Source organism: Panthera leo, chromosome B1, assembly GCF_018350215.1.
Source record: "Panthera leo isolate Ple1 chromosome B1, P.leo_Ple1_pat1.1, whole genome shotgun sequence".
NCBI lineage: Eukaryota > Metazoa > Chordata > Mammalia > Carnivora > Felidae > Panthera > Panthera leo.
Window position 1 is genome coordinate 193221375 of NC_056682.1, and position 27976 is coordinate 193249350.

The 27976-nt window shown below is 38.0% G+C and overlaps 2 protein-coding genes across 6 annotated transcripts in view; one reads left to right on the forward strand and one right to left on the reverse strand.

Moving 5' to 3' along the window:
* The window catches only part of FBXL5 (F-box and leucine rich repeat protein 5), a 48934-nt gene extending 32209 nt beyond the window's left edge, over positions 1–16725 (forward strand). For both annotated transcript variants that reach the window (XM_042936855.1, XM_042936856.1), the window contains exons 10-11: positions 8475–8623; positions 15925–16725. In XM_042936855.1, coding sequence (XP_042792789.1) covers positions 8475–8623; positions 15925–16001 — 226 coding nt within the window. In that variant the 3' untranslated portion in view covers positions 16002–16725. The remainder of the gene's footprint in view (positions 1–8474; positions 8624–15924) is intronic.
* A 3078-nt stretch (positions 16726–19803) lies between these two features.
* The window catches only part of CC2D2A (coiled-coil and C2 domain containing 2A), a 163652-nt gene continuing 155479 nt past the window's right edge, over positions 19804–27976 (reverse strand). For all 4 annotated transcript variants that reach the window (XM_042936859.1, XM_042936858.1, XM_042936860.1 and 1 more), the window contains 4 exons: positions 25878–26000; positions 24222–24280; positions 22335–22512; positions 19804–21012 (listed from right to left, as the gene is read on the reverse strand). In XM_042936859.1, coding sequence (XP_042792793.1) covers positions 20824–21012; positions 22335–22512; positions 24222–24280; positions 25878–26000 — 549 coding nt within the window. In that variant the 3' untranslated portion in view covers positions 19804–20823. The remainder of the gene's footprint in view (positions 21013–22334; positions 22513–24221; positions 24281–25877; positions 26001–27976) is intronic.

The window sequence follows — 27976 nt, forward strand, 5'->3', positions numbered from 1 at the left end:
TGATTTTCTTTATAACATTTTATTTTTTCTAGCTTCCTTTATTGTAGGGATGCAGTATATAATACATATATAACATAAAATATGTGTTAATTGTTTATGTTATGGGTAAGGCTTCTAGTCAAAAGTGAGCTATTAGTAAAGTGTTTGGGAGTCAAAAGTTACACTCAGATTTTCTACTGTGTGAGGTGGGGATTGTTGGCATGCCTGACCTCCATGTTCTTTAAGGGTCAGTGTAGATTTGAATGTTACCAGACTTACTTATTTATTGATTTATTTAGAGAGCATGTGTGCACCAGTGGGGGAGGGGCAGAAAGAGAGGGAGAGAGAATCCCAAGCACGCTGTCAGCACCGAGCCCTACGTGGGACTCAGTCTCACAAACTGAGATCATGATCTGAGCCGAAATCATGAGTTGGACACTTAACCGACTGAGCCACCCAGGGGCCCCTTACCAGATCTCTTTAATAATCAGATGGTCAGATATTTTATGATGAAGAATTTACCAAGCACAAAACCTAATACTTCCCTACCATTATAAAAGATACTTAATATGAGGTTATTACAAAAATCTTTCAGAAGTCCTGTACCAAGAGTGTTTCCCCCTGAGGTAACTCCTGCCATTATGGTTGGGCTGCTGTGCATCATTCCATTAATTTTCTGTGTATTCAAACCCAAATGCATAGACTGCAGTTAAAGCAATAAAAAGCAAAAGACAACCATATTCTCATTTTGTTCCTTTTTAAACTTTTTACTATATATATATTTTTTTTAATTTTTTTTTTTTTTTTTTTTTTTTTTTTTTTACCGTTTATTTATTTTTGAGAGAGAGACAGCATGAGCAGGGGAGGGGCAGAGAGAGAGGGAGACACAGAGACACAGAATCTAAGCAAGCTCCAGGCTCCCAGCTGTCAGCATAGAGCCTGACGTGGGTCTTGAACTCACAAATTGTGAGATCGTGACCTGAGCCAAAGTTGGACGCTTAACCAACTGAGCCACCCAGGTGCCCATATTGTATATATATATTTAAAATGTTTACTTACTTATTTTGAAAGAGAGCACGAGCAGAGGAAGAGCAGAGAGAGAGAGTGCGCGCAAGAGGGAGAATCCCAGACAGGTTCTGACTTTGTCAGCCTAGCCCAGGGCTTGTTGCCCAAGCCCGGGGCTTGAACCTGTGTACTGTGAGAGCATGACCTGAGCCAAAATCAAGAGTCAGGCACTTAACCGATTGAGTCATCCAGGCTTCTTTATTGTGTTTTTTAATATATGTATTCCTGATGTGGCTTTAGTTGTGTTTGAATGTAACTTGGTTTTAAAGTAAAAGGAATTTTTGGTTCAATTTAAAACCTAAAATTCATTTCCAATACCATTATCTTTTTCATTACTACTATGCCGTATTAAAACTTATTTGTGAGGGGCGCCTGGGTGGCTCAGTTGGTTGAGCGTCCGACTTCAGCTCAGGTCACGATATCACGGTCTGTGGGTTCGAGCCCCGCGTCGGGCTCTGGGCTGATGGCTCAGAGCCTGGAGCCTGCTTCCGATTCTGTGTCTCCCTCTCTCTCTGCCCCTCCCCCGTTCATGCTCTCTCTCTGTCCCAAAAATAAATAAACATTAAAAAAAATTTTTTTTAAAACTTATTTGTGGCTCTGTTTAGTTACTTTTTCTCTTCCTTCCTTCCTCCCTTCCCTCCCTCTTCCTTCCTTCCTTTTTCTTTCTTTCTCTTTCTTTCTTTCTTTCTTTCTTTCTTTCTTTCTTTCTTTCTTTCTAATTTTTATTTAAGTAATGTTTACATCCAACATGAGGTTCAAATTCACAACCCTGAGAACAAGCCTGGTGCCCCTCAGTTGAGTTTTCAACGTGACCAGTTTTATTGTCCAAAGAATGAAATAAGACATATGACCATTTGTAATATTTCAGAACTGCGGTGATGTCTGAGGAAATGGCAGTTTTCCTGTGTTTCTTTAGTTTTGTTGGTATATTTTTAAATAAGCCAGAATTTATTAAAAATTCTGGATAGTTAAAAATCAATTTCAAAGGGAGTCAAAATTTTTGATGAATCTAATTAAGATGTTTATTCTATTTGCTTTCAGTGAAAAAGGGTTTAGAAACTTTCTGGTAAGGTTTAGAAAATGCTAGAAAAGGGCATATTTCATATAACAGAAGAATGATAGGGCTTTGTTTGAATACTGAAGAATTTCCACCCCTACTTCCCTCCAAGGCAGGAAGTGAATTCCTAAGTGAAATTTGAAGAAAAGCATGAAAGTGATTTTTAGTTGTTACTTCATAGTGTGAGTTTGGCACTTATTATTAAATTTTGATACTATTAACCTTAGAAATAACAAATAAAAACTTTACTGCTATTAGGAATGGAAATAAATTGCATTTCTGCCTTATGGTTTTACAGGTAGTGGTGAGGAGTTTACATATGAGATATCCTTGAAATAAACACTTTGAGTTTGAATTTAAGGAAGAATTAATTTTGATAACGGGGAACCACATAGGAATATCTCATCTAATATCATTTAGACTGGTAGCTAACTGAAAAAGTCTGCAATCTGAGTGCAGATGACTTCTTCAGTTTCCTGAAGGAATCTTTCTAAATCATTTAGATATTTATTGAGCACCTACTAGATAACTTGCACTATTCTAATTGCTACGGATCCAGAGTAAATAAGATACATTCCCAGCTTTCATAGAGTGTATAATTTAGTGGTAGAAATAGTCAGTAAACATGTAATATCAGACTGAATGTTCTGAAGAAAAGTAAAGTTAGTGTATAGAGTAGAGAATACAGAGAATGCTCCTTCATATTTGATAGACAGGAAAGGCTTTGAAAAGAGCATTTTTTGAGTAGAGATTAGAATAAAGTTAGTGCATTTTATGTGCATTTCTTGGGAAAAAGGCTAAGGAAATAAATGCAAATTTAATTTTTAAAAACAATTTTTGTATTCGTTATGTTGGTTTAAAAATTAATTCAATTACATTAATAAGTACAACTGATGTCAGTAGGTTTGAGAACAGATATAACTCATGCACTCATACAACTTAATGTATGGGAACAGAGGTGCTAATTGGGAGCTGTCAGGATATCCTGCGTTAGTCATTATGTTCTGTTCAGGGATGGGATAGCAATTAGTTCTGGCAAATTGGTTATATAGGGTTTGTGACAAGAGCATTGACTATAAAAATGTACATTGAAAAATCAAGATTAAAAAAAATTATTTTATTTTGAGGGAGAGAGTGCATGTGTATACAGGAGAGGGGCAGAGAGAGGGAGAGAGAGAATCCCAAGCACGTTCCATGCTGTTAGCCTGGAGCTCAGTGCAGGTTGATCTCATGAACCGTGAGATCCTGACCTGAGCTGAAATCAGGAATTAGACACTTAACCAACTGAACTACTCAGATGCTCCTGGTCTTACTTTTTTTTGTTCAGTCAGATATTCTCTGTCATTTAATTGATGTATTTAGACCATTTACATTTAATATAATTATTGATATTGTTAAACTTATGCCTACCATCTTGCTCTTTGTTTTCCTCTTGTTTCATCTTTTCTTCTTGTTCTGTCTTATCCTGACTTTTGGATTTATTAAGTACTTTTTAGCATCTTGTTTTATTTCTCCTATTGGCTAGTACCTCATTTACTTAATATTTGCTCCAGGGTTTGTATGCATTTTAAGAAAAAAATTATGGCAAAGTATATGTTCTATAGAGGTTACCATTTTAGCTATTCTTTTTTTTTTTTTTTTAAATGTTTATTTTGAGAGAGTTCAAGAGAGAAAGAGCACGCACAGGGGAGGGGCAGAGAGAGAGAGGGAGAGAGAGAATCCCAAGCAGACTCCATGCTGTCAGCGCGAAGCCCTATGCAGAGCTCAGTCTTGTGAACCATGAGATCATGACCTGAGCTGAAATCAAGAGTTGGATGCTTAATCAACTGAGCCACACAGGTGTTCCACCATTTTAGCCATTCTGAAGTGTACATTTCAGTGGCATTAAGTACATTTGCAGTGTTGTGTAGCCTTCACCACTATACAGTTCTAAAACTTTTTCAAGACTCAAAACAGAAACTCTATAACTATCAAGCAGTAACTCCTTGTTCTTCCTTCGCAGCCTCTGGTAACTTCTATTTTACTTTCTGTCTCTGTGTATTTGTATCATTTCTATATCCTAGATACATCATCTAAATGGAGTCATAACACTTGTCCTTTTGTGTCTGCCTGTTTCACTTCACATAGTGTTTTCAAGGTTCATCCATGTGGTAGCATGTATCAGAACTTCATCCTTTTTATTTATTTATTTATTTTTTCAATATATGAAATTTATTGTCAAATTGGTTTCCATACAACACCCAGTGCTCATCCCAAAAGATGCCCTCCTCAATACCCATCACCCACCCTCCCCTCCCTCCCAGCCCCCATCAACCCTCAGTTTGTTCTCCGTTTTTAAGAGTCTCTTATGCTTTGGCTCTTTCCCACTCTAACCTCTTTTTTTTTTTTTTTTTTTTTTTTCCTTGCTTCATCCTTTTTATAGCTGAATAATACTCCAGTGTATTTATGCATCATTTTATTTATCGATTGATGTCATCATTAGACACTTGGATCCTTTATACCTTTTAGCTGTTGTGAATAATGCTGTTGTGAAAATTGGCATACAGGTGTTTGAGTCCCTGTTTTCATTTCTTTAATTTCTTTCAGTAGTTTAAGTTTTCAGTGTTTAAGTCTTTTGCCTTTTCAATTAAAATCATAAGTATTTAAAATTTTTGATGGTATTGTAGATAGAATTGTTTTCTTAGTTTCCTTTTCTGATTGCTCATTGCTAGTATATAAAAATATAATTGATTTTTGCATGTTGATTTTGTATCCTACTTTGCTGAATTTATTAGCTCTAACAATTTTTTGTATGAATTTCTTAGAGTTTTCTACATATAAGATCTTTCTACAAAGATAATCTCACTACTCCCCTTCCAATCTGGGTGTCTTTTATTTATTTTTTTTCTTATCTAATTGCTCTGGCTAGAACATAAAGTGCTATGTTAAATGGCAGTGTCTTTGGTAATTAAAATGATAGACTTTATTTTCTTACACTTCTAGAGGCTAGCTTTCCAGATCAAGGTGTTGGCCAAACTATACTCCCTCTAAAATGTCTAAGGGAGGATCCTTCCTTAACTCTTTCAGCTTCTGGTAGACCTGTGTTTTGATTGGCTAGTGGCATCATAACTCCAGTCTCTGTCTATGTCTTCACATGGCATTTTCTGTTATGTCCAAATTTTCCTCTTCTTACAAGGACACCAGTCATATTGGATTAAGGTCCACCCCAGTGACCTGATCTTAACTTGATTAAATTTGCAAAGCCCTTATTTCCAACCAAAGTTACAGATGCCAGGTGTTAGGACTTCAGCATATTTTTAGGGGGAGAGAGGTGATAACAATTTAATCCATAATACCAAGGTGTTTTTTTTTTTTTTTTTTTTTTTGGTGGTGGTGGTAGTGGTAATACTGCTTTATTTAGGCTAATCTAGTTGTGTCTTCAAGTCCACTAATCATTTCTACAGTGTCTAATCACTGCTAATCTCAGTGTATTTTTATTTCAGAAATTGTATTTTTCATCTGTAGTACAGAAGTTTCATTTGGTATGTTCCCCTCCATATATATATGTATATACACACACACATAAACATGTAATAATATATGTAAATATACAAAAGCATACAAAGACATTAATATATGTTTTTTTGGTTCCTTTATGTTTGTATGGTTTTTAAATCCTTGAGCATATTTAAAATATAAAACTGTTTTAAAGTCATTGTCTATTAATCCCATCATTATCATTTATTGGTCTGTTTCTATTGATTGATTTCCTTCCTGATCTTTGAATGTCTAGTAGTTTTTGATTGGATACCAGATAATGTGAATTATACATTGTTGAATTCTGGACTTTGTTCTATTCCTCTAAAGATTACTATTTTGGAATCATTCCCTGGTCTGTATTGTTTCTATAACTTCTGTATACTTCTGTAACTTTTTGTTTTCTTATTGCATATATTGTCAATACTTTGTTTAAATATTTCTTTCCCCAGTTGAGGGCAGAACCTGTGTTTCATTCATCCTGCATTTTATGGGTTAGGCTTGTGCCTGACATACTTGGACGTTGGTGGTAAAAAGCAGACTAGAGTGATCTCCCTAGAATGCATTTCTTATTACTTGTTATTACTCTTCTATCTAAACCTTTCAGTGAGTTCAGTTGCACTTTGGTTAAGTCTAAATTCTTGGCCTTTGCTTACCTCTGTAGTTTATATCTTATTTCTTAAATCTCTAAGTTTTGATTTGGTCACATCCTCACCCCTGCCAAAAAAAAAAAGACAAGAAACAGACATTTCTCACACACACACACACACACACACACACACACACACACACACACACACACAGAGCCATCCTATCTTTAGCCATATGGATCTATTTTCTCTTCCTCCAAGGCACCATATTTCTTACATTTAGATATTTGTATTTGCTTTCTCTGTCTGTAACATACATTTATTGGCCAATTTCTGTTTTTTTCTATCACAGTTTAAATGTCCCTTCTTAAAGGAAACCTTTTTGGGTCCCTCTCCTTCCCCCATCAGTGCCCTTCTGTGTGTTCCTGGGAGACCGTACATCATATGGTATTATAATTGCATATTTATTTTTGACTTGTTTGATTTCCCATTAAGCTCAACGAGAGCCTCTCTTGACATCTTTTTTTTTAAATATTTTTTAAAATTACATTTTATTTATTTTTGATAGAGACAGAGCACAAGTGGGGGAGGGACAGAGAGAGAGGGAGACACAGAATCCGAAGTAGGCTCCAGGCTCCGAGCTCCAAGCTGTCAGAACAGAGCCGGACGTGGGGCTCGAACTCACAAACCGCGAGATCATGACCTGAGCCGAAGTCGGACGCTCAACCGACTGAGCCAGCCAGGCGCCCCTTGGCATCTCTTTTAAGATAGACTGTTTCAGTTTTCAGAACTTTATATTGTACAGAAAATTAATGTTCTCAGTTTTGTTCCTGATATTTTTTTAGCTCTGCCATTGTCATTTGAGCTCACTTCTCATTTTATCCTATTTATATTAATGTTTTTATTCTAGGATATGCCATTAGGGTTTCATTTTTACTGACATGTAATTCACTTACCATTAAATTCATTCTTTTAAAGTGTACAAATCAGTGGTTTTAGTAGATTTACAAGGTTGGCAAGCATCAGCACTAATTCAGAAACATTTTCTTCATACCATAGGGAAATTATATACTGTTTAACAGTTATTCCCCTTTGCCCCCAGCCCCTAGCAACCTCCAATCTACTTTGTCTCTATGCCTATTCTGCCTGTTTTGGATAGTTCATGTAAATAGATGCATACAGGGGCACCTGGGTGGCTCAGTTGAGCATCCGACTCTTGATTTCTGCTCAGGTCATGATCTCATGGTTTGTGGGTTAGAGCCCCATGTAGGGCTCTGCACTGACAGCGCTGAGCCTGCTTGCAGTTCTTTCTCACCTTCACTCTCTGCTCCTCCCTGGCTCATGCTCTCTCTCTGTCTCTCTCTCTCAAAAGATAATAAACATTAAAAAAATCGATTCGGGGTGCCTGGGTGTCTCAGTCAGTTGGGCGTCTGACTTTGGCTCAGGTTACGCTCTCACAGTTCGTGGGTTCAAGCAACCACATCAGGCTCTGTGCTGACAGCTCAGAGCCTGGAGCCTGCTTCGGATTCTGTGTCTCTCTCTCTCTGTCCCTCCCCTGACCGTGCTGTGTCTCCGTCTCTCAAAAATAAATAAACATGAAAAAAAATGTTTTTAAGTAATAAAAAAATAGATTCATATGCTATGTGGCCTTTTGTGTCTGGCCTTTTTCACTTAGCATGATGTTTTCCGGGTTCATCCATTTGGTAGCATGTGTCAGTAGTTTATGGCTATATAATGTCTGTTTATCCATTCATTTTAATTAATTAAAATTTGGGTTGCTTCCACTTATTGGCTATTATGAATGATGCTGCTGTGAACATTTCTTTGCAAGTTACCGTGTGAACATATGTTTTCAGTTGTCTTGGGCATATGCCTAGGAGAAGTGTTGGGTCGTATGCTCTCTAACTCTGAGGAACTGCCAAAACTAGTCCGTAATTTTCTTGATAATTTTCACTTAGTCTGTAGGAGAATGAAGATTATAGTTCCAAGATTTAGTACTTCTTTCTAAGAATTGAGTTACTGTTAAGTTCTTCTAAAGAAAAATTTCATAGACTTGTTTATTGAATGTCTTGAGGAAAAGTGTAAGAAGTTTTTCTCAGGTAAATTACTGCTGCCTAAGTAGGAGGTTAGTTACCGTGTTTTATAGAAATTCTTGAATTTTGTCCTTATCAAATTGGAAGATCTGTTAATAGTGGTCCAGTAGGCCATAGGAATATATAATTTTCATAGATTAATATATTCTAATTGTTGGATTGTTTCTCTTACAGGGTTTTGACTCTGGGAGGAGGGCTGCCTTATTTGGAGCACCTTAATCTCTCTGGTTGTCTTACTGTAACTGGTGCAGGCTTGCAGGATTTGGTCTCAGCATGTCCTTCTCTAAACGATGAATACTTTTACTACTGTGACAACATTAACGGTAATGCCTTTTAATAATGAGATAATTTTGAAGGAATAGATTTAAAAAACTTTAGCAGTTCTGATAATTCTTAGGGTTTGTATTTAATTTTCTAGATTTGTAATTACCAAACTGTTTTACTTTCAGTGGTAGTCCTTTACATTTGATAAAATTAAAAAATCACATGTTTTCATTAATTAGCTCCTATAAAGGTAAGTTTTTCTTGCAGATGGGTATTTCAAATATCTGTCATGCCAGATTTTTGGAATATGTAGCAGTTTAATACATTCTTAAATGGTAAGTTGTAGAAATACTAAAATTCTTATAAAATTTTGGGAAACTCTTCTAGTGATGTAGCACTCATTAACAATTTAGATGTATTGATGTTCTAGATACACTGTTTCTTAGGGATGATCACTCAGTTTTCTTGTGGGACAACTTTAAAAAATGCAGTTGGAAAAGGAGGACTTTGGTAATGGGAACCTCTTGGGGATCCTGGCTCTGGTTCCAAATCAATCTCATGGAAGTTTGAGGTGGGGTTGCCATGTGATATCGAAGAGGCTGAGTTGCTTTAGACATGACTAAAATTCCTATAGTGTTATGGAGATTGATTCCCGAACCTACTTTTAACAGTCATTAGATAAACACCTATTTTGATTGTTTTGTTTTTTTTCTTAAACCTATCCCTACCTTGTGAGCTTGTTGAGTATGTTTTTTCAAGGTATTCGATGCCCTTTTGGGCTTTTGATAGTCACTAGGAGAGACTGAAGTTTCTAGAAACATATAAAAAGCTTCTCAGTTATTAGTAAGCAAATCACCCCCTGTATTTATAACTGGAAAAATATTTGTATAGTTCAGATTCTGCTGTGAACCTTTTTACACCATAAACTGTTCCTTGAAAGCCTGTGTCATCTTACGATGACAGGAATATCAGCTGAGTTTCTCTCAGGGAGAACAATTGACAGGAGCCAGGAAGACTGGAGGAATGGTCTCTTTAATGACATACTTGTAGGCAGAGAAGTTAGCAAATTGCTATTTTTGGGAGATTAGATTTTCCTTAAATACATATAAAGAGACAGGAGACTGAAGCTCTTTTATTTGTGGAATCACATTGGTCACGCAAGAGATGACTTCCCTTGTTCTTGAAGCAGCAACACTAAATAGGAGCATTTCTTTGCCTTCAGTGTATAATCCAGGAATGGTGAGAATGAATGTCGTTTAGTTGCAGCCTCTAAGTGTACAACAAGTAAGTTTGATTGCTTCCATGAACAATTTGCTGCTTTTGTAGATGGCAGTGAATTTGAGATGGGAGATTTTTTTTTTAATGCACGGCTGTCATTGTACATGCAGTGTTGTACTTCCCAAGGTTTATAGGACATATTATGAAAAGTAACCAGTAAGCAGTTATTTTTATAAGAAAACATTCTCATCTTTGTCTTGCACTTGAATTGTCCACAATTGATTTTAGCATAGGTTAGTTTGTGGGAATAAATGTCACAATTGAATTTGCTAGATTTGTTTTGGGGTATATAGATGTTACAGGGTGGGGGAGATTGGATTTCAGTTCATTTTTATGATCTGCCTGCTTGTTTTGCATGTAAAATTTTTAAACTTCTTGAAATAATTTAGGTGATGGGGTAAAGTTAAATACTTAAAGTCTTTTGCATTTTGTTAGGATGTTAGAATTTATTTCATCTTAACTGGTTTTGAATATATAAATATTAAAGTGTTCCAAAGGAGCTGCTACATTCCTCTTGTTGAATATGATTTTTTTTTTTTGATAAATGAGTGGTAATTTTCAATAAGTGAATTTTAATGAAGATATCTGACTTTGAAAGATTTGAAAGGAAACTGATAGTGTTTGTATTATCCAATATTAAGTCTCCCTTTACAGCTTCTTAAAACATAATTCGAGGGAAATGGAGATCCTTTAAATTTTGTAGGATGACTTATCATATTAACTTGTGTTCCGGAGTTCTAGCCAGTTGCTCCTAAAGTAATCTTCTGATAGAATTTTTTCCTTAAAAGGACTTATGGACAACCTAGAAAGTGTTAGAATAAAAGTTGCATTGTATCCAGTTTTACAAGATGACACCATTGATCCAGCCTCTTTTGCTACGACTCAGTTTGCAAAGTAAATATGTACTGACCACTTATGGGGTCCCCTTTTTATTATTATTTTTAATTTTTCAGAAAGTAGTTAATATGTTTTATATATGGTCTTAGAATAATAGGGGGCATGTTTAGGTAACAGACTATTTTAAGTATTTGAGTAACATTTAAAAACGTATTTGTCAAAAGAAAGCGTACATAGTTAGCTACCAGCTCACTAACTAAAAGAAGTAAATACTGATAAACGATACTCATTAACTAAATAATGAGTGATAAGTAAAGCAGATGACCTAAGCACTGGCAGAAATTTTGGAGAAGATAAGTTAGTACCAGATATCCAAATAATACCTACTGCGAGCAAGACGCTGTACTAAGCACTGGTTAAAAAATGCCATTTTTATTCTTCTGAATGATTCCTCATGACATTTACATTTGTTATTTGATAACGTTAAGATTTAAATATAAAAGAAGGCTTCTTCATAACGTTTAAGAAATTCTCTGTCATTTAACAAGTATTAAATGGAATCGCATAGTTTTGGAGCTCTGAAGAACACTTGGACAATGATAGCAAATAAACTTTTTGTACTTATCTGCATTTCCATGTCTGTATAATTTATGAATTAAGGTAGATTAGCTCATAGTTCTGGAGGTGACACAGTCTCAGATGATTTGCTTTCTTATGTTTCTAATTTAAGTTAAAGAGGAATTAAAGGTAAGTGAAGGTAAGTGCAGATATACAGCATAAATGATATACTTAAAATCCAGGAAAAACAAATTAGTAATAAAAATTTGGGGAAATAACTGTAGTTAACAGTCTAGCTCTTTTTATCTAATATTTTAAAAATGCTTTCTTGTAAAATTTATTTTTTACCATGCATTTAAAAATTTAATAATGCCAATTTTCCTTGTTTCTTTATTATTCCTTTATGTAATTTAGCCTTTGTATATTATAACCATTTGAGTTTTCTGTTCTATATCAACATAGACATTTGCTGGTGATGAGTCAAATATTTAAAGGGAAACTGCCTTTGAGTTGTCAGTGTTTATGGAAGTGCAGCTGGCTGCTTGAGGTACTTGGCAAAATAATGTAGGAGGTATCTTAGTTATATTTCTTTCTAATGCTGCCTCACTTTTTCTGCTGTCCATTTATTCCCTTTTCAAACAGTCCTGTGATGCTTAAGAGTCTCACTGTTAACTTTGGTTATGGTTTTCATGCTTTGGAAACTGCTCTTCTTTTCTGTTTACTACAATATGAGACTAACCAAAGTTGAAAACAGTGGTTATCTTTACTTTTGCTTTGCCCTAGGCCTTTAAATAGAATAAAATCTCCTCATGGTTGACATCACTTTCATGATTATTAGGATTAGACACCTGGTCTGTAACCTTAAGATGGGATTGTAGTTTTGAGATAGTATTGCAATTATTGTTTAAGTACCCACCACCTTCTCTAGATCGATCAATGCTTTGCTTTGCTTTGCTTGCTTTCTCTCTTTCTTTCTTTCTTCCTTCCTTTCTTTCTTTCTTTCTTTCTCTTTCTTTCTCCTTTCTTCCTTTCTTTCTTTCTTTCTTTCTTCCTTCCTTTCTCTTTCTTCTTTCTTTTTCTTCTTTCTTTCTTTCTTTCTTTCTTTCTCCTTTCCTTCCTTTCTTTCTTCTTTCTTTCTTTCTTTCTTTCTTTCTTTCTTTCTTTCTTTCTTTCTTTCTTTCTTTTCTTCCTCCCTCCCTCCTTTCTTTATTCCTCCCTCCCTTCCTCTCTTTCTCTCTTTCTTTCTTCAAGCAGACATGAGTTTGGGAGGGACACAGGGAGAGGGACAGCCCAAGCAGGCTCTGAGCTGCTGGTACAAACCATCAGATCATGACCTGTGCTGAAACCCAGGAGTCAGATGCCCCACTGATTGAGGCACCCACACGCTGCAGATTCTACTTTTTGATTTGAAAACACTTACATATTAATTCTGTCTCTTCACTCTGTATACTTAGAATCCCATTGAAACTCAGATATTCTAGTGCATATTTGAAGGAGTGGGGAATTTGTTTTGTGATGTTAATACGGAGATGCTGACAGATAAGCAGGGTTGGGTTACTTTCAACCTAATATGGGACACACATTTTTCTTCCCCTGTTATCTCTAGTACCTTCCCCTGTTATCTCTAGTATCTCTTTAGACTTTTGAGAGCACAGAGTGACCCAGGTAGACCTGAAGCTGCTGAGCCTGTTTTTTTGGAGAGGATGGTGACCAGCTGTTTAGTATTTGGAAAGATAGGAGTCTCTAGAAGAGCTTCCTTGATCCTATTGGCCCCTTGGCAGCTAGCTCCCTTTTATTATTCCCTGCCTTAGAACTGTGCTTCACTTGCTTTCATCCAACACTTCCGATTTTCCCCAGGCCATTGTTGAAATCAGCATAAAGTTTCTTCCTTACCTTTCTGTCCTTTTTTTTTTTTTTTTTTTTTTTTTTTTTTTTTTTAAATTTTTTTTTTATTTATTTTTGGGACAGAGAGAGACAGAGCATGAACGGGGGAGGGGCAGAGAGAGAGGGAGACACAGAATGGGAAACAGGCTCCAGGCTCTGAGCCATCAGCCCAGAGCCTGACGCGGGGCTCGAACTCACAGACCGCGAGATCGTGACCTGGCTGAAGTCGGAAGCTTAACCGACTGCGCCACCCAGGCGCCCCCTTTCTGTCCTTTTAAAAAATAGGAATATGGACATTTTAAAGTATTTTAGGGAGTTTTAGTTGGAAAGTTGTCTTAAAATCTCCAAGTCTCTTTCCTCTTATTTCTCCCTTTTAAAGACTCTAGAGTAGAATTACATACTGAGAAATACATTTTTGCAGAATCCACCAGTTTAAGCGTTTCATCCTAGGACTGCATGTCAGGCAGGGCCATGGTAGTGAGGCGGGAGATTGGCTCTTGATGGTCGGGAGTAGGTGATTGGCAAGCAGAGCAGGAACGAGTGTTTTACGGGGTGAGGAAAGACGAGCTAGGAAAAGGTGGCACGGGGAAACGCTGCAAATCTTTTCAGAAGGAAAACTTGGTCAAAGGTTGTGGGAGAAGAGTTTCTAATACATATCTGATAATATGTTCTAGGACGTTTTGGTTTTGGTTAAGATGGCTAACCTGGAGTCTTGTTTTCAGGGAAAATAATAACAAAATGCTGCTTTGTGAATTTTAAATATTTGACACACTGAACTTTTAATTTTTTAAAATAGAACAGATTTTAATTTTGATTAAATAAAAAATGGGCTTGTAATTCAATTTTATATTTGAAATAATTTTAAACTTTGTTAGGAAAAATTTTAAACATATAAACATGGAATAATACAATGAAGCCTCATGTGTTACTGACTTTGGCAGTTATAAACGTGTGACCGATCTTCTGCCGTATTAGCATTGCCTGCTCCCGTACCCGTGCCCCACACTGCAGGCATCACCTCTGTTTTAAAATTAAACATAAGTATTTGAAAATAAATGAAGTCCTAACCCATTGCAGGCCCACATATGCTGGTAAAGTTCATTAGTTTCTTTTCTTAAAGATGCGTTATTTCCATATTGAAATCCATAAACATTATACTTCATTGTTTGTATATCGAAAGAAGTGTGCCCTTGGTATTTTGTGTATGCCATTTTGGGACTACAAGGAAAAGTTAAATTCTGGGAAATAAGTGTTTTGTGTGTTTAGATGCAAGTAGTCTTTTTCTTATGTTGATGTTAACATAAATGCCTTCTTTTGCAGTGGATTACTACTCTATTATTTCATCTGTTTCTTTGATGTTTCTTTAAAGTTTATTTATTTATTTTGAGAGAGAAAGGGAGAGAGTGTGCACGCAAGTGGGCAAAGGGCAGGGAGAGAGAGAATCCCAAGCAGGCTCCACACTGCCACTGCAGAGCCTGATGCAGGGCTCGAACCCACGAAACATGAGATCATGACCTGAGCCGAAGTCAGATGCTTAACCGACTGAGCCACCCTGGCGCCATTTATTTACTTTTGAGAGAGAGAGAGCGAGAGAGTGTGTGCACATGTTTGAGCAGGGGAGGGGTTGGAGAAAGAGAGCAAAGAGAGAAAGAAAATCCCAAGCAGGCTCTGGACTTTAGTGTAGAGCCAGACATGGGGCTTGAACTCACGAACTGTGACCAGAAATCAAGAACCTGAGCCGAAATCGAGAGTTGGATGCTTAACCAACTGAGCCACCCAGGTGCCCTGCATTGCTACTTTAAAAAACAGATTGCTATTTTAAAAAACAAAACAAAGCTTATTTGAAATATGTTTCTGAGTTGAACTAGATATCAATCCTGAATAGTGTGATTTTTCAATTATCCATTTGACATAGTGTATAAAATTACATAGTGTATGATCTGTACATATCACAAATAACAAATGCAAGTATTTTGGTTTTGTTCGTGGTACAGACCTACTGAAAGGCTTTGGTATAGTTAAAACATCCTTTTGCACATTTGCCTGCCTTTATGAAAACTATGATTCATTCAAAGAACTTAACTTTTGTGTATGTGCCATGATATCTCTGCTTTGATATTTCTCACTCTGGGCTGTGTTCCCTAATGGATCTTTTATCTAGTGTTTGGGTAGCGTAATGTGACTGGAATAAAATGTCAGTTACTCCACAGTGTTTTATTTTTCTTTCTAATTGAGTCACAGGTTTTATTATGTCTTAGATATGTTTATTTAACTAATCATTGATTATATACTTAATTCTGGAAGATAATTTCACATAACTCTCACCATTTGTTTTGCTACAGATGTTAAATAAAAATAAGGAGAACGTGTTCAGTCTGTCTATATAGTTTATTTAAGTTTTGGATATAATGTTTACTGTAATTGCTGAATAGTGGATTCTTTAGCTGATGTATTACGGATGGGGCTGTTTTTGTCTTAACTATATTTCTAGGAAGGATGTTGACAGTTTAAGAAATCTGTTGTTAAGTTACCCTACAACATTACTTCTGTGGGTTATCTTTTTGTCTTAGATTTTTATTTTGTAAGTTTGTTGCCAAAACAATTATTTCTTTCCTTTCTTTCCTATAGATTTTGGACCAGTTAAAGTAGAACTGCTGTTGGCTATTTTTGTGTCTAATTTTTTATACAATCATTGGGACATTTTATTTCTATGTTATACATGGATTGCTAGTAAAAGATGTCTTAGCTCTTTCACGTGATCTCTAAGAAATTCCTCCTTTCACACTTTTCTGTTTTTATACAGGTCCTCATGCTGATACCGCCAGCGGATGCCAGAATTTGCAGTGTGGTTTTCGAGCCTGCTGCCGCTCTGGCGAATGACCCTTGACTCCTGATCTTTGTCTACTTCATTTAGCTGAGCAGGCTTCCTTTCATGCACTTTACTTATAGCACATTTCTTGTGTTAACCATCCCTTTTTGAGTGTGACTTGTTTTGGCCCCATGTCTTACAGCCTCAGAAATCTTAACTTACCAGTGAATTGTACAGTGTTGTTTCTCTTGCAATCATATTTTTGTTTTAGAAAGGGATTAGATCTTTTCATAAGGGTGAGAACAGTTTTATTGGTTTTCTTTTAAATGGAATGCTTTGAAAAGAATGTCACTAATGCCATGCCATTTGAAGTATTTTTTAGATTAATTTGAGTTTTAAAGTCAATGGGGGTTGTTGGTTCTCTTTATATATAAACACTGTACCAAGCTTTGCAGATCCTTTCAAACATACATTTCTGAAGTTTTGTTTTCAAAGATAGCACATTTTGAAAACCAGTCTTTTTTTCCCCATGTTGCCTTTATTTGAACAATTCTCAGAGGGCCAATTCAAACATACCCATATATAAGGTTCCTTAAGATAATAGAATAAATTGGCTTCTTGGTGTTAGCTCAGTGAGCTAGCAAAGCACCAATGTATTTGTATTTGCTTTCTTCAGATACTCCTGGTTCCTACCACTGTCCCTAAATTGTCAAATTTGGAAGGGATTTTTAAAAATTCCACAATCCTTTGAAGAAATGTATCAATAAAATTTACTTTGAGGACTTTACCAAATAATTTTTTGGTGTTTTGATTTTATTAGAAATCTCAATTCACATTTACATTAGTGTAAAATAAGATTAAATATTTTGTTTTGAGCTCCCATGAAGTCATGATCCTGGCAGTTTTAGACAGATACCTAATTTTGTTTAGCTGAATGGTCTTTTTTGAAATTATTTGTGCAGTAGCCAGAATTTGTGTATGTCTATCTCCATTGCTGTGTGAAAAGACAGTGGGAGTGGGAACCTATCATTCAGAAAAACACATATTGAATCAGTTTTTTTAAAAATGTTTATTTTTTTTATTTTTATTTTTTAACATTGATTTTATTTTTGAGACAGAGAGAGACAGAGCATGAATGGGGGAGGGTCAGAGAGAGGGAGACACAGAATCTGAAACAGGCTCCAGGCTCTGGGCTGTCAGCACAGAGCCCGACGCGGGGCTTGAACTCACGGACCGCGAGATCATGACCTGAGCCGAAGTCGGCCGCTTAACCGACTGAGCCACCCAGGCGCCCCAAAATGTTTATTTTTGAGAGAGAAAGAGTGCTTGAGCAAGCATGAGCAGGGGAGGGGCCAAGAGGAGGGGGTGGGATGGACAGAGGATCCCAAGCGAGCTCTGTGCTGACAGCAGAGAGCCCTATGTGGGGCTTGAACTAATGAACTGTGAGATCATGACCTGAGCTGAGGTTGGACGCTTAACTGACTGAGTTCCCCAGGCGCCCCTGAATCAGTTTTCTGTAATGTGCTGTATAATGTTGTGTCCAAAAAAGAACAGTCGGCAGCATGCCATCCATCTGCTGTTGGAAATACGTGCAAGTCTGTGGAAGAGGAAGCAGTCTTGCAGTCTTGTTACTTGTGGTCCCAGGCGTTCTTTTGTTTGTTTTATTGAGGGACAGGAGGACTAGGAAAGATACAAACTACGGCAGACAGATTTCAATTCAGGCGAAGAGAAGACTATTTTAGACAGCTGTCTAAAGATGAAGGAAGAATCATTTGATGAGAAATCCACCCATTCTTTTAAGTCTCACTATCATTTGAATTAAACATGGCAGGGGAGACCCACCTCTTGGGGCGTGGCTATGATAATGACTCCGAAGTTTCCCCTCTTGTCAGGGTTCTCTCCTTGTGTCACAGTTGACACTTGCAAAATGTTTCTTGCATGTGGGAAAAGACAGCTGTGTAAGCAGACCATCTTACTTGTTTGAGCTTGTACCTCTTAGGTGGTTCCGTGGCACCTGGTCACCTCCTTTAAAGGTCTGGCCTAAGCACAAAGAAGTGACTTCTTGATTCCCTTAGCTTGAAAGGAAATCTGAGCTTAGCACTTACAGGATCTGAAGTTTTATTTTGTAAGGTTGATTCTCTTGTAGTTACTGTATTTTTATTTCCTTAAGTGTTTAATAAACCTGATTTGAGCAGTTCCCATCAGGGACCATTTCAGTAAAACAAACTACGAGAATTCTTCTGGAGTGAGTCCATCCAACCCCAACTGCATCTCGTCTGTATTTACATGAATCGTAAGTAAAACTACTCATCTGGACTCCTGGCCCTGAGTAATCAAGTGATGAGTAAAGTTTATCCTCCATGTAACCACAGAACAGTATACTATTTGGGGAGGAGAAATTTTGATAACACTTACGGGGAAAAAATCATGATTCATTGTTGCAGAACTTGACTTAAATGTTCTCCTTTTCAGTTAATTAATTTGAGCGGCTAATTTCCTCAGGGGTACCAGGTAATTGAGGTGTCTCCCTTTGTCCTGTGCTTCTTGATATTAGCAAACCATTAAATAGGCCTTGGCAGTCTTGGGCTAAATGGACTTCGGTGTGTCAGCACGTTGTTATATGGAGACTCACTGTTTTCCTACTCTACCTCTCCTTTAGTTGCATGAGGAGATAGACAACATAAGTTATATCTAATTTTTATACATTAACTTCAGGGGATACTTATTTAGTATTTGATGAAACACTATATATACTTGTTTTACATTTACCTTGGGTTTTGTAATTGATTTCACGAATTATTGGGACTGTTCATTCTTAGAATAAAATACAAGTTAATGTAAAATGCCTTGGGGTGCCTGACATCAGGTGCTCAGTCAGTGCTGGGTGGTGTTCTAAGTACCTATACTTACATATACTGACTTGTTTAAACAGTGCGACGAAGTAAGTCATGTGATCATTTTGATCTTATGGGGAAAATAAGTAGCAGAGAGGTTAACTTGTCCGTGGATTACCCTGGTAATGACTGTTAGGGGTCAGTCTTTGAACTCTCCCTTAAGAGTTCATAGTTGAGTTATCAGGGGCCTGTAAATACATAATTGTGATATAATTTGATAGAGGAAGGCATAAGGGAGTAAAGCAAAAGGTGAAAGTTTTTCCTTAATTGGTCCCTCTTTATTTTTATTTTTATTTTTTTTTAAGTGATTCCAGCTAATCACTGGTTCTCAACTGGAGGCAGTTGATCCCACAGAGGACATTACACAACATCTGGAAACATGTTTGGTTGTCACATCTTGGCAGAATTGGCAGGAAGGGATGCAGCTGGCATCTAGTGGGGAGGGCTCAGGGGTGCTGCTAAACATCCTCTGATGCACAGGTCCGCCCTCCGCAGCCACACACTACTTGGCCCAGAATGTCAGTAGTGCTTCTGCTGAGAAATCCTGCTTTATGTATTTCTGTTTTGTGTACATCTTTCCATGTTAGCACATACATTTAATACCTTTAAAAATTTTTTTTAAATGTTTTTAATTTTTGTTAAAAATTTTTTAAAGTTTATTTAGTTTTAGAGAGAGAGTGCATGTGCACAAGCTGGGGAGGGACAGAGAGAGGGAGACAGAACCCGAAGCAGTCTGCAGGCTCTGAGCTGTCAGCGCAGACCCCACATGGGGCTCGAACTCCCAGAATGCGAGATCCCGACCTGAGCCAAAGTCAGATAGCCGAAGTCAGGTGCTCAACCAACTGAGCCACCCCGTTGCCCCTTAATGTTTATTTTTGAGAGAGAGAGAGTGCAAGCAGGGCCGGGGCAGAGAGAGAGGGAGACCAAGGATCTGAAGCGCACTCTGTGCTGACAGCAGAGAGCCTGATGCAGAGCTTCAACTCGTGAACTGGGAGATCATGACCTGAGCCGAAGTCTGATGCTTCACAGACTAAGCCACCCAGGCACCCCTACCTTTAATCCTTTTAATGGCTTACTATAGTAGTGTCTGTGTCTGTCTTAGTCTGTTTGGGTTGTTATAACAGTGGTGGGTGGCTTAAACAACATTTATTTCTCATATATCTGGAGGCTGGGAAGTCCAGGCTTAGTTAAGGTGCTGGCAGATCTGGTTTCTGGTAAGGGCTGTTTTTCTGGTGTGCAGACCGCCCTCTTCTCATTGTATCCACACATGGTCTAAAGAAAGGAAGCAGACTCTCTCCTCTCTCATGATGGTGTTCATCCCAACACAGGGCCTCCACTCTCGTAACCTCCCAGAGGACCTATCTCCAAATACCATTACATAGGGGATTTGGGTTTCAAGACAGGAATTTTGTGGGATCACAAACGTTCGGTCCATAGCCATGTCTTAATTTCTTAAATGGCTTCCCTTTTGGTGCACGTTTAAGTATATTTCTTTTTTCCCCCCTAAAATACTATATTGCTTCAGTAGGAGTGTGTGTGTGTGTGTGCGTGTGTGCACATTTGTGTACTTGTGCATGTTTGCTCAGTATTTCTGTAGGATAAGGTCTTAAGGTATTTGGCATTAAACATAAAAACTCCGTATTGCAAAGTTGTTCCTCTTTCCCCCAGAAAAGTCGTGTTGTTTTGCTGGATCTTAAAAGTGTAATGGTATTCTGCTGGACAGGCAAAGAGGAAGGGCTTTCCAAGTGGAAGGTAAGCACAGTGGCATAGGTAGGAAGCCTATTAGTGTGAGGGGAACTGTGGGTAGCCTGAATTGAATTGAGGGTCAAGGTGGCAGAAGGCAAGACAGACTACTAAATAAAAACACTTATTTTGAAAACGATCATTTTATTTCATTATTTACAAATAATTTCTTCCTTCTGATGTGATGAGTATCACTTAAGATTATTGTCCTATGAAATAGTTTCTACATGATATAAAAAGTATACGATGAAAAAAGTTACCTGTTGCGTATGAGAGAGGCAACATAGATCCAAACAGACAAAACGTTTTTGGGGTATGGGTGGATATATACAGCTAAAGCAAATTCAACATTAGGAACATCAATATTATGTACTCCAGTGCTATATACTGCTTCAATTAAAGGCTTCAGTTCAGAATAGGGCATGTGAAGGGGAAATCCAGAGAACTGAAGGAAAAAAACACAACCAAGATTTGTGGTCATTAGTGAAGCTTGAAGATTTCATTGTATTTTTTCTTCCTGTAAACATACGCAATTCTTAATTCTCTTGTCTTCTTCTGCGTCTCAAAGTCACTTGTTTAGTTCTGCTCTTCTATTCAACTATATATTAGCAATACAGAAAATGGAGAGGGGCCAGATGGCTCTTTTGTTTAGTTGCTAGTATATTGGTGTATAAGACAGCTGTTAGCACCCAGCCACCCTCCACTTCCTTTCCCTCTGCCTGATAGCCCCGAGTTTGTGTGGTAACCCATGTATTTCCAGGGACCTGGATTCAGCTAATCAATACTCTTTCCCTGTGGCCACGCCGACTGATCTGTCAAAGTGAGTCTCAGGAAACTGGATAGGAATAATGGCACACAGATGCTCTCGCCTGCTCTGCACAGTGTGTGTGCAGACGTGAGTCCTGCCCTGGAGCTGTTCCGCTATTGGATACCATGAAAACAGAGAGCCCAACACCGCTGCGCGGTGGAGGGCAGGGTGGAAAGACTTCAAGAAGTCTGGTGCACTCTGATACTGTGACTTAAATAAGCCAGTGAATTCTTTTCATTGCCCAAGACTGAATTACGTGTTTTGTTCTTTGAAGACAGCCTCGCTGAAAAGCTAGTTTTAGTCCGTGAATAGAATTAAATGTCCAACTTGACGTCACGCTGTTCAGCCAACAAGGCTTACTGTCTTAGTTTGAGACTGCTTTCTAGGTTTTATTATCTGGCTGTAGGATGTGAACACAGCACTACTGACAGGCAGGAAGGCACACGTATAATGAGAATTTTCCTTTTTTAAAAATTTTTTTAAATTTAATTTTGAGAGAGACAGAGCACAAGTGGGGGAGGGGCAGAGAGGGAGACACAGAATCTGAAGCAGGCTGCAGGCTCTGAGCTGTCAGCACAGAGCCCGATGTGGGGCTTGAAGTCAAGGACCGCGAGATCATGACCTGAGCCGAAGTCGGACATTTAATCGACTGAGCCACCCAGGCATCCCTGGTTGGTTTCACCTTTATGCACAGTTGAGCCTAATAGGATTTAGCATTTTATTTAAGGTATTTTTCATTGCATTACTCTCTTAGCATTTTCAGTGTCTAGAGGCATTTTGCTGTTTAATAATAGCTTAATTACTAAGATGTGAACTTTTAATTACATCCTTTAGCCTATGCTGCTACATCTATGTGCTTTGGAGAGCAGAGTCAGCATTTTGATTCCAAAAATCCATTACCAAGCAATTTCCAATTTGAAATGCAGTCCACAGGCTCAGTTTAGAGCCATTGCACTTACCCGGTAGTCTCCCAGCTGCTTGAGCAGCTCTCCTCTGTGGTCGTCTTCCACGTCCTCTCCTCGGCTTCTCTCTAACAGAGGCAGGAAGTGTCGTAGCGCAGAGGTGCAGTACCTGTTCCACCTGGTCAGATGCCGTGGCCGCCAGTCCATGATTTTCTCTTTGAGTATTTTTTCAATCCTGTTTATAAAAAAGAAGCTCCATCTTTTGCTGATTGGATTCTGTCAGCAAAGGTACAGCTTGTATACGGTGGGGATTCAGGTGACAGGGTCATTCACTAGGCACATTTATGTTGAAAGCCTTAACTCTCTGTAGGGCTGTTAATGCCGCATGTTGATTCTTTACCCTGTGCTGTGATTTCTGTTGATGAGTATTGTTTTCCTAGATTGCCTCGAAACTGTTTTCAGAAAAGCCATCCTCACTAAGCTTTATATCCTATGGATCCAGTACCTGTCATATTAGCTATAAAGCAGGATATCAAAAATTAAGTTTCAAACACAGAATAAAGGAAAATAGCTACTATTTATTGAGCCTTTTTTTTTTTTTTAACCAGGTACTGTGCAAAATGCTTTTTTTTTTTTTTTTTTTTTTAAATTTTTATTTAATCCTAACAGTGACTTGGGGGCACCTTGGTGGCTTAGTTGGTTAAGCATCTGACTTCGGTTCAGGTCATGATTTCACAATCCGTGAGTTCGAAACCCACGTCAGGCTCTGTGCTGACAGCTGGAGCCTGGTACCTGCTTGGGATTCTGTGTCTCCCTCTCTCTCTGCCCCCGTCCCACTCATGCTCTGTCTCTCTCTCAAAAGTTAATAAACATTAATCCTAACAGTGACTCTATGGGTGGATTTTACTTACCTGGGGACAGTTTGAAGTAGGATAAGTGAGTTGACAATGGCAAGGGAACTGGGGTTTGAGTCAAAACGCTGTCAATTCTAAAGCCTCCTGTGTATCCCTAACCAAACACAGATTTAGGGAACCAGCCAGCTCCCCACTGCTCAGTAGCTGTAGGATCCACTTCTCGTTTGGCACATTATACATATTTTCATTCTGGGTTTCAAGATGGCCCGAGCAAGAGAGTATGGGTGAATTGCCACACACTTCATCAGTATTGGAAGAATAAATGATGTGGGTCTAATTAATACAGTATCCTGAAACCATCAGAAGAAACAAAAAAGACTTTTGGGGGGAGTTAGTTGCTCTAGGTGGGGGTCTCCAGTAAGGTTTTATATAGACTTGAAATTGAGAATAAATTGGTGTCTTCTAGTCGTAATAACTTAAAAAGGGTCACAGTTATTCTTGTGTGTTTGACATGCTGCTCTTTACACAGCTTGATACACTAGAAAGAGCACACAGGCTTTGAAATCAGAAAGACCTGGCTGGGCACAGAAGCCCCCTCTAACACTTAACAAGTATGCTGACCTCTCTGAACCTCAGTTTCCACATTTGCAAAACTGGAAGAGTACGTTTTGTTTTACAGGGTTATGAGGATTATGGGGACTTAATATACTTAAATCTCATAGAGACCAGCCTTCCCCATGTGTTCGGTTTATAAACTAGCTGCAGTTCAGTAAGCCACTATTGGACAAAAGAGGCATATTTTAAGTTGAGGATTATGACATGTCTGAACAGGAACCATAACAACATGATGCTGAACTCTAATCTGAGGTAAAGTTTTGGAAAACTACCTGTCATTGCTGGAGCTCACTTCTGTTTGTTCCATCCGCCCTTTGGGCTGTGGCATTTAGAGATCACATCTGTATTTGGTATCTGTCTATAAACATGAACTAAAGTTTAACTGCTCAGATTATGGATCCACGCTGAGAATTGTTTAATTTGGGATTACACTCCTAGTGACCGATTGCATGTGGATTTATGGGTATTGTACGACCTGTCTTGTAGTTCAGCTGCGGCCGCTTTGTCTGTGCGCTGGTAAATTAGTTCTTCTGGCTATAAAAGAGGAAATAGTTCAGAAATTCCAGAAAAACACTTAACTTGAATTTGAATAGCTATACATCCTTTTCTAAATCTTTTTTAAAAAGTTACGAAATCTCAGACCTTCAGATATAGTATAATGGATGCCAATGTACCCATGACCCACCTGAAGTACAATATCACAAATAAATTATGGAGGTTTGGTTCTTTCTCATTTTCATCTCCTTTCTCATCACAGAGAGAAATTCAGAGGACCTGAATTTGTTTTTTAGCACTTTGGTTCAACATACAACTACTGTGAGCCAGGCATTTTTTTCAGGCATTTTTTCATTTATTTCATGGGTATATAGCCATGAATAAAAATCTCTGCTTTCCTGGTGTTTACATCACACCTGGTAGAAACAGGCAAGTTAATAAAATGTATTTATGATTTTATCACAGATCTATGTATCCCCAAACAATGTGTTGTTTTAGTTTGGGTATTTTCTAAACTTTATGTAATAGTTTTTTTTTTTTTTTTTAAAGCATAGTTGACACACAATGTTCATGAGTTTTAGATGTACAACATAGTGATTGGACAAGTCTATTTATGCAATAGTTTTATACTGTGAATATGCAGCTTGCCTTTCCTCCCTTAACATTACCTTTAGAGATAATACCATATATTTTTAGAGTGCTAATAAGATTTATTGACATTGATTCATTCGTGTAACTACTATAAAAGATTCCATTATGGGGGCGCCTGGGTGGCTCAGTCGGTTAAGCATCCGACTTCAGCTCAGGTCACGATCTCACGTTCCGTGAGTTCAAGCCCCGCGTCGGGCTCTGGGCTGATGGCTCAGAGTCTGGAGCCTGCTTCCGGTTCTGTGTCTCCCTCTCTCTCTGCCCCTCCCCCGTTCATGCTCTGTCTCTCTCTGTCTCAAAAATAAGTAAACGTTAAAAAATTAAAAAAAAAAAGATTCCATTGTGTACTATATGTATTTTATCTCCTCTAACTCCAGTTTTTAGGCTAGAATCTTTCTATGAAAACAGTCTTGTATATGTCACCTTGTACACATGGAAGAATTTCTCTAGAGCACCGTTTTTTAAACTTTTTGGAAAGGTCTGGATCACAGTAAAAAGATTTTATACTGCACACTCAGTATACACACACACATATAAACATGTAGCTAACAAAAGTATTAGTAAACAATTTTCATGCTTACTACGTAACAATCTTACTACAGCCAGGACCCTCTAAATTAACTTTACGAGCCTCTAGTGGCTCATGCCCTGTGGTATGACTTCATGTTTTAATAGCAGTCATGAAATCTGATGATTAATTTAGTGAATTGAGTCCAGCATTTAAAAAATTAAGTAGAATATATTTTGTGGTACTTTAATGGCCTGGGGCTCATTATATCAAAATTTGTTTTTCCACATTTGTATATACTGGTTCACGATAATGGTGGTAATTTCTTATTGTGAGTGGGCTCAAATAAGTTTGAGAAACATTATTTTTAACTGCATATCTAGAAATAGAACTAAACGTCAAAAAATACGTGGCTACCCAGTATAATGATTTAAAACCCCCCACCTTTCTTAGTCTACATTGTTAATAGAAGAATTATACCTGAACACTGGAAAGGCCAGGATATAGAAGACTTCTTGAAAAGAAAGACTTCCATAGCTTGGGCTTGGTGACATCAAAATTTATCCGTAGTGGAGAGTCATGTCGTTGAATATTAAACCAAATCTAAAAAGACAAGACTAACTTAGCATATATGTTAGCAGAAATACATACGTGTGTGAGTGTGTGTGCGCATGTGTAGAGAGGAAGCCGACAGCAAGAGAACACACACATTTTTTGCACATTTTGATTTGTAAAACCAGCGTGCATTTTATAATCAGACATAAAATTGTCATTGGCCATTTTTTCACATTTTTTTATATCTGAACTTGAGGTGCGCCTTACGTTGATTGTAGGTTGATAAAATAAGATAGTTCCTGATAAGAAAATTTAAACTTTTTGGGAGAGGCTGGCTTTTCTAGCTTCCTAATTGAGTTAGGTGTGTACCTCTTTGCTTCCACAGCATCTCTGACTAGCACCTGTCTTGTTGAGGCATGCAGCATATTGGTTCTGAACCAGGCCATTTGTATTTGAATTCTGGCCCCAACATTTACTAACTGTGCGACCTTGGATGATTTACTTAAGTTCTGTGTACCTCTCTTTCCTCCTTTATAAAACTGGGTAATAGTACCCACCTCATAAAATTGTTGAGGAGATTAAATTAGTTAATTTATCTATACCTCTTAGAACAATCCCTGTTACATAGGTGCTCAATAATTGCTAATTTTTTATTATTAGTGTGTATCATTGTTAATAATTGCCTACACCTGCCTCCTCACTAGATATTACCTTGTCTTAAGGACAGTTGCCATGTGCTTTATTCACTATCTTTAGCGTATAGCATAGCTTCTGGTATATAGTAGGCATATTGAATGACTGCATGAGTGGTAAATTTGTCCATTCAACATATTTATCAAGTATCTTACATGTGTAGGCTCAGTTTCAGTCACTCGGAACAAAGTAGCGAATGAATCGGAGTTTCTACCCTTTTGCAGTAGCTAGTGAGAACATAGTGTGAACAAATAAGTAAACATATGGGATTGTCAGATGATGTTGCATGATGTAGCAGCTTGTTTCATTGAGCTCAGTTCTTCATCCCGTCCTATACTCACACTCTTTGCCATGTTACTTTGTCTGCATCTCCTCCCACTGAAAGGGTTGTTGAGATGTTCCTGCTCCTCGACTTTTGGCCAGCAGAATGGGACAGAAGTGCCCTTGTGTAACTTCTGAATCTAAGCTTAAGGGGTTCCGTGTGTTCCTGCTTGCCTTCTTGTGCTTCTGTCATTGTCACTGCCGAGTCCCAGAATAAACACACACGAAGCACAGCTGTCCCAGCTGACCCACAGATTCATGAGAATAGCTGTCTGAAGCCATTTAGTTTGGGGATGGGCTTTTACTATTTTTACTGTGGCAACAGCTAACCATGCAAGGGCCGTGGAGAAAACGACACGGGAAGAGATGTGGAGTTTCAGGGTGGGCAGGGAAATTCTCACTGGAAAGATAACATGTGATCAGAAATGCAAGAATTGAGGGACAATATTCCGATGATACCCACTAAGAGGGAAGGTCATCTGTGCAGAGGAAATAGCAAATGCAAAACCTGCTTGATGTGTTGAGGAACAGCAAGGAAGATGGCAGCTTTGGAAGAGTGAGCAAGCTAGAGCAAGTAAGAGAGGAGATCTGTGGAGGACGGAGGCTGGTGGGATGGGATGCCAGTCAAGTCAAGCCTTGTGGATTAGTTTAAAGGGTTAGGTATTTGCTTTGAGAGTGAGCAAGGAAGCCCCTGGAGTATTTTAAGCAGAGGGGGTGACATAGTCTGCCTTCCATTCTAACACTAATATTCTCTGTTGCTTTGAGACTATACTGAAGGGGATAAGGACAAGTAGTGAAGTTTCCCACTTGGAAGCTATTTCAAATAATCCAGGTAAGAGCTACAGTAGTGTGGACCAAAATAGAAGCAGTGAAATTGGTGAGCTATGGTCAGACTCTGGATATACTATGAAGCCAATAGGATTTGCTAATGAATTGGTTGTGGGAGAAAGAGGAACCAAAGGTGACTCCAAGGATTTTGGCCTAAGTAACTGCACTAAAGGAATTGCTAT